Source organism: Lolium rigidum, chromosome 2 (assembly GCF_022539505.1).
Source record: "Lolium rigidum isolate FL_2022 chromosome 2, APGP_CSIRO_Lrig_0.1, whole genome shotgun sequence".
NCBI lineage: Eukaryota > Viridiplantae > Streptophyta > Magnoliopsida > Poales > Poaceae > Lolium > Lolium rigidum.
Genome location: NC_061509.1, coordinates 33,197,222 through 33,204,263, shown reverse-complemented (window position 1 = coordinate 33,204,263; position 7,042 = coordinate 33,197,222). Strand labels below are relative to the sequence as shown.

General features: G+C 41.7%; 1 protein-coding gene across 1 annotated transcript; it reads left to right on the top strand.

Moving 5' to 3' along the window:
- Positions 1-475: 475 nt before the first annotated feature.
- On the top strand, positions 476-3,064 carry LOC124689463 (wall-associated receptor kinase 2-like). The gene is made up of 3 exons (XM_047222988.1): positions 476-1,502; positions 1,609-1,767; positions 2,076-3,064. Exons 1-3 carry the CDS (start codon positions 476-478, stop codon positions 3,062-3,064), a joined length of 2,175 nt encoding a protein of 724 aa, XP_047078944.1.
- Positions 3,065-7,042: the final 3,978 nt, after the last annotated feature.

Genomic DNA, 7,042 nt, shown 5'->3' with positions numbered 1-7,042 from the left:
CTTGGTTAACAACACCTTGTTACTCAAGAACCACATAAAAATCTTAATTTTTAGCGGAATTTTAACTTTCTATAGATATTTTTTGACCATAACATATGTTATTAGTCTAAGTTACTCCCCACTATGACCAGTCTAATATCGTGCGAATGCAGGTGGCTTGGAAAGTCAAGTCATCGTATTGTATTAAATCCAATACCAAACCGTAGCAGGTCCCTAATATAAGGTCATGTGTAGAATAATGGGTCTATTTTGGGTGTGCTCAAACCAAGGTTGTGAAGTCCATAAATATTATTTTCATGATGCTGCTTTGTTTCTGAAGCCAACCACCCAACGGTACCACTTCTCCCCTTGTTTATAGTGCATGCCTCTATAAAAGAGGATGCTGTGCCGTAGCTAATGGCACAGAGATAAGCTTTTGCACCTAAGCTAGCTAGCTAGCATTATGACAACACCCTCACACTCGAACCTTTCCCATATGCTCCTCTTCCTCCTCCTTGCAGCAGCAGCTGGGTCTAACTTGATCCTGCTCCAGGCCGCCGCTGCTGAAGGCCAGCCCCAGATTGCGCTTGAGGGTTGCCCGGATAAGTGTGGCGACGTGAGCATCCCCTACCCCTTCGGCATGGGGAAGGCTGGCTGTTTCCTCCCGGGCTTCGAGGTCACCTGCAACACCTCCGTCCAGCCGGCTCGCGCCTTCCTCGCCTACACACCAGGAGATGAAATCGCAACACACCAGGAGAAGAATGCATTGGTCTTCTCGGGCGCCACTCCCGTGGCATCCGACAACATCGCTGTTGAGCAGCTGCCAGTTGAGCTGATGGATGTATCAGTCGGGAAGGGCGAGGCAAGAGTGTACTACGGAGTCATGTCATACTGCCGCACTAGTCCAGTGGACCGCCTCCTAAAATCCCACCTAATGTTTTTAGAAAATAAGGGGCCGTTCCTCCTGTCGGTGACGCGCAATGTACTCGTCGGCGTGGGAGCCTGGCGAGTCGAAGTTATGTTGGCGACCAACTTGTCCCTCACCGAAAACACTTCCGAAATGTTCGTTCTTTACTGCCTTTCAGATCTCAATGGCATCGTGCGGTATGCCTCCAATGGGTCATGCACTGGGCGCGGCTGCTGCGAGGCCGTCATGCCCCCGGACACGCCCCCACAAACCATGTTCGGGCCGCTGATGAACCCTCAAGTCGACCCCGACTACCGGAAGGAAATCAACCCGTGCTCCTATGGCATGCTGGTGGAGAAATCATGGTACAACTTCTCTACCACCGACATGTCTGGCTATGAGGGGATGTCCAACAAATACTCCAGGGGCGTCCCCCTGGTGATCGAGTTTGCAATCAGGAATGGTACGTGTCCGGTAGCAGGCCAGCAGCCACCAAAAGACTATGCTTGCCTCAGCAGCAGCAGCTACTGTGCCAACGCCACCAGCGGAGAAGGATACATTTGCAAGTGTGCCGAGCATTACGATGGCAACCCATATGTCCCTAACGGATGCCAAGGTAATTAAAGGACAGATATGTTGCTCGGAAGCTAATGTGTGGACTACTAAAATTTACATGGACGACCTCTTATATCTGTAACATTGCATCGTTTCAACTTTGCCAGACATCGATGAGTGCAAGCTTCCTGAGAAGTACAACTGCTCGAATGGTGGAACCTGCAAGAACAGGCTTCACGGCTATGACTGTCCATGCGGACCCGGAATGACCAACAAGGGAGGAAAATGCTCCGAGATATTTCCCACAGTAGCAAAGGCAGTTGTGGGTAAGCACTAGTTTGTTGGGATTATTTTTTCTACTAGACACTGCATTCCATCAATATGCTTGATTTTCATGTTATATATTTTAGTAATGCCTTATACAGTCACACAAGAAAAGAAAAGGAAGCATCATACTCAAAATCACGAAATCAAAGGATTTTTTTTTATCTCATAGCCCAAAAGAAAAGACAAATCATAAATATTACTTTTATCAAACCATGATTCATGCTTTTGTTAGTGGTATATATATACTACACATTGGAAATATATATATAATTATACAAAATAATGGTACATATATATGTCCATGTAGGTGCGGTAGCTGGTCTCCTTGTTCTGGCCCTTCTATCATTCATTATCATTCTTCGCAAAGAGCGTCGAAAGACAAAAGAATTCTATCGTAAGAATGGTGGCCCGACATTAGAGAAGGCTAAAATGATAAAGATATACAAAAAAGAGGATCTCAAGCATATTTTGATGAGCAGCAATGTAATTGGAAAAGGTGGTTTTGGTGAAGTTTTCAAGGGATTTGTTGATAAAGTAGAAGTTGCAGTAAAGAAACCAATAACCGGTAATTTGCTAGAGAGCGAGCAGTTTGCAAATGAAGTCATCATCCAGTCTCAAGTTATCCATAGGAACATTGTTAGGCTCTTAGGTTGTTGCCTAGAAGTGGACACCCCCATGCTAGTGTACGAGTTCATTTCCAAAGGTAGCATGGACGATATTCTTCATGGGGAGGGCAACAAGGAGCCTCTTAATTTGGATGTGCGTCTAAGAATTGCTGCAGAATCAGCACATGGTCTAGCTTATATGCATTCACAAGCACATATAAAAATTTTGCATGGTGATGTGAAGCCGGCAAACATACTCTTGGATGAGAACTTCGCGCCGAAGATCTCTGACTTTGGCATATCAAGGTTGATTGCGAGAGACAAGGAACATGCTGCAACAGTTATCGGTGACAGGACCTATATGGATCCAGTGTACTTACAAACAGGTCTATTGACTGAAAAGAGTGATGTATACAGTTTTGGGGTTCTCATCCTAGAGCTTATTAGCAGGAAGAAGGCCACTTATTCTGACAACAACAGCTTGGTAAGCAGTTTCCTTGATGCTCACAAAAAGGGAGAGAAAGCCACTGAGCTATTTGACAAGGATATTGCTACGACAGAAAATTTAGAAGTTCTTGATAATCTCACGGAGATTGCTGTGGAATGTCTTAACCTTGATGTCGACCAAAGGCCATCAATGACAGAAGTAGCAGAACGCCTTCTCATTCTAAACCGATCTCGTAAGTTGTAAGTTGATTATCAGCAAGATTGTGTTGAGTCCGTCCATGTGTATCACCATGTAAAATAAGGTAGACAACTATCACTGTACCAACATTTACTTTATTTGTTGATGTGAGAAGCAAGGTGTGCACCCTTAGTTCTAATGAAATTTGTATTGTGAGTATTTGTTCTTTGTTTTAGAAAATGTATGAACAAGTTAATTAAAGTATTTTGTTATTTGCGTTCTATGTGGTAGTGAATTTCTATGATTTTTTTATTTAATGTATGAATTTTAATTGAACTCCTTTTATATTCCGGAAGGATCGAAAAGATTTGGGGGTCGAGGTACGTTAGAAAGAAGGTATTACCAACATTCCATGTCAGGTGGCCTAAGAACATGGTTAAATAAGAACAACATTTCACTACATTGTGTATACCACCAGCCCAATCCAAGAGTGTTAGCTCAAAGGTCAGCGCGAAAAAGGAACCATCGGTATTACCTTCGCAGGTGGCTCAATGCTTATTCATAAGCGACCCAACCCAAGGGCGAGCCGTGTTGTCATAAGAAGAGGCAAAGGAGTATCATCGAATGGATGGAGTAGCCCACAAGGAAGACTTCGGTCAGTATGGCGACCCAAAGAGAGAAGATAACGATGTCGATAAAACACCATACACTCCAAGAAGAACCAGGACCATGGTACCAAACAGAGGTCTTCACATTCATAAGAAGAAGTCATGATGTGGAGCTAAATTATTCAACATTGATTAAAAAAAAAGACAAGAAGAAACAGCCAATTGTCAAACGGTGAGAAACACGATGTGTGTGCATATTGCATGGTGGGCCACATTCCGCGTGGCGGTTTCTGTTGCGTTAGCTACATGCCTGTGTCGTAGAGCTTCCTGGCTGGCGAGGAATGTTGTGCAGCCTGCTGGATTTCGCTCGCATCCTAGGGTCGCTTGTTCTGTGGGTTTTTCGGTGGGACGGGCGGCGAGGATGGCCGGTTGCGTGGGGGCTCGGCCTGAATAAAGGTGGCGGGCCTAGGGTTTCTCTCGCATTAAGACAAAGATCTGATTCATTGCATATTCTTCTTGATCTGGCTGGAGTGTCAAGTTTCGGAAGGCTCCTCCGACGAGCTCAGTAGTGCACCTTATGCCTGGATATTGCTGGATCGGATGGGATTCGATTGTGCGCACCCATATTTTTTCCAACCGTTTGGTTCAGGGCGAGCGACGCAAAGCTCGGCTATTTTTTGTCATCATGTGACATGTTTTGGCATGGAGGTCAGGTTTTGCAGACTGGTAATGGTGGTTCGAGTCTTCACGATGATGAGAAGTTTTCTTAGTGTTTGGGGCTTCGTAGCACCGGTATGCAAGTGGGGGCAATAACATAGGCAATTCAAAGTCTTACCTTTCAGGGTGAAAATCCAAGGTCTACTCCTAATTGATTGTGTTTGGGAATGACCTTGTTGAAGACATTGCTTTGAGAGTGGAGACTATTTCTGGGTGAAAACATAAGATCTTCGATCGGGCAATAACGACGCTTGTGCACTGTTTCCTTCTTTGAAGCGTCGGTTTTGTAGAACTTGGACTTCCTGTGTTATCTTGGTGGTGTTTGTGCTGCTATTGCTAGAACTGAAACACTATAGTGAGACTTTTCTTTTTTAGTTTTTTTTGTTGTGCACATCCCTACTACCTTTAGGGTATTACGTCGTTGCAGAGCTCGTTGTAATTGGTATTTTTGTAATATTAATATATTCCTTTTCTCGAAAAAATTGTCTTGTCTAATAGTAACTCCCTTGGTATGGGTGTGTAACTTATGAGGCAAATTTACAATCACTCACGTCCAAGCATACATAAAATTCATATGTAAAAAACAGTTCAAAAAAGCATATGTAAAATAACATACTACTTTAGTTTCACCGTGTACCCTGTTGTGTACCTTGTTTACAGTGAAGTGTTTGATTTCAAGGTATGTACCCCTAAAAGTTTAGCTAGGGATCGGCTCCCGATGGTTTGCTTTACATCGGACTAGGTTTTGGCCCTAGGATTGGAAGCTATCTGGCCGTACGATTTTCTACTAGGCCCGCACTTGAAATATGAGAATCCCTTAAATAGCATCCCGCACACCTTAATCACTCCCTTAAAATACTCACGTTGACCGCGTTGCTTCAAGGGCCCCACTCCCTCAGAAAACTTCCAAATATGCTTCATTTAATCAGGTTGCTTCCAAAATAAACTTCCTTTGATATGGCTTCCAAATGTGGTTTCCAAAATAAACTTCCTTTAATCCCGTTGCTTCCAAAAATGCTTTCAATATTTTATTAGCCAGATCCATATAATCATGGATGATTCCATCCACTACATATGATTCTTACTTTCATTCAGTGCTTGTTTCCATCTTACTTTGAGCGCGACAACAATCCAACACTAGTAGAAAACCCCCCCTTTAGTACCGGTTCCAAAGGGCCTTTAGTACCGGTTTTGGAACCAGTACTAATTATCCGGCACTAAAGGCCTCCCACCTTTAGTACCGGTTCCTTACGAACCGGTACTAAAGGTGCCCGCGGGGGCTGGTGATCTTTTTTTTTATTTTTTCACAAAAAGGCTATTTCGTTTAATTTTTTTTATCCATTTTTTCTAATTATCTTTCACTCCCTTTTTTTCACAATTTCTAATATTTCCGTTAGTCTCTAACTACACTTAATCTCTAGTCAATTACTTATCCGTCCTCACACTTCCCGGTCGGTCACCCATCCTCACACTACTCCCGCACTAGCACGCTTAACTTCCGAGTTCCATCCCGTTTCACTTCCAAGTGCTTCGCGCGCATTATGTGATAGTAGTATCATATCAATCCTATTAACATGTTGGTCGATGTCACACTTCTTTATTGTTTAAATTTCAAATAATTTTTTTAATAAACAAAAGTAATGATGTAATAATAATGTTGAATAAATAAGTAAAATTAACTTTTTAATTTGTATTATTTTTAATTATTTTGTAAATTTTTAATGTTTTTTTTTGCCAAACCTAAAACCTGAAAATTTGAAAATATTATAATTTGCTAAAAGTCATAGTAATATTCTGGGATTCAAAAAATCTTATAATTATTAATTTTAATTTAATAAAAAATAAAAATATATAAAATTCTAAATTTCAGGAAAAAAACTAAAATCTTCCTGCTTTCATATTTTCATTTGGAATTTTGAGAATCTAAAAATTGGCTAACCGGGTAAACCCCGGTGAATTCGGATGTAACTTTTTCCCAGGATTTTTTTGATATATTATACGTTTTTTTTTCGACGTCGTATGCAAAAGTTATTGCGGTTTTACCATTTTTCAAAACTTTTTTGCAAAAAAAGTGAAAATTCAAATTTGTTAATTTCCCCTAATAGTAGGTTGCATAACATACAAGAATCTGAAAACATTTTATTTTTTGAATTTTCTATCATTTTCTTTTCTATTTTACACTGTCAAAAAAGGCGATCCACGGGGGGGGGAGCTGCGTGGGGAGCAGAAAAACCTTTAGTACCGGTTCGTGTCACGAACCGGTACTAAAAGTCTACCCTTTAGTACCGGTTCGTGTCACGAACCGGTACTAAAGGTTTTTCAGCTGACGCGAACCCTTTAGTACCGGTTCGTGTCACGAACCGTATTAAAGGTCCTTACGAACCGGTACTAAAGGTCTGGGCAGTGCAACCGGTACTAATGCACCCTTTAGTACCGGTTCGTAAGGGAACCGGTATTTATGGCTTAGATGGATGAGAGGTTTTCTACTAGTGCAAGTTTCAAGCGTTACAAGCCATGCTTCATCATTCAGTCATGTTATAATGTTAGGATTTGGTTTTTCCATATAGTTTATTTGGAAGCACCATTTTATTATTGTTGAAGCATGCACAATAATGTACCAAAAAATTTCTTGACCTTGTTGTAAGTTTATGAAGGGAAGCGTGCATGTATGTTCCAAGAAGCATATTGTGTTCATGATTGAAGGATGTCTATCACATGT

Excerpts from the sequence above, each read along its gene's own strand:
- LOC124689463 (XM_047222988.1), top strand. The coding sequence starts at position 476 with ATGCTCCTCTTCCTCCTCCTTGCAGCAGCAGCTGGGTCTAACTTGATC. Across the intron at positions 1,503-1,608 it reads TGTCCCTAACGGATGCCAAG|ACATCGATGAGTGCAAGCTT; the intron begins GTAATTAAAGGA and ends CAACTTTGCCAG. Across the intron at positions 1,768-2,075 it reads AGTAGCAAAGGCAGTTGTGG|GTGCGGTAGCTGGTCTCCTT; the intron begins GTAAGCACTAGT and ends ATGTCCATGTAG.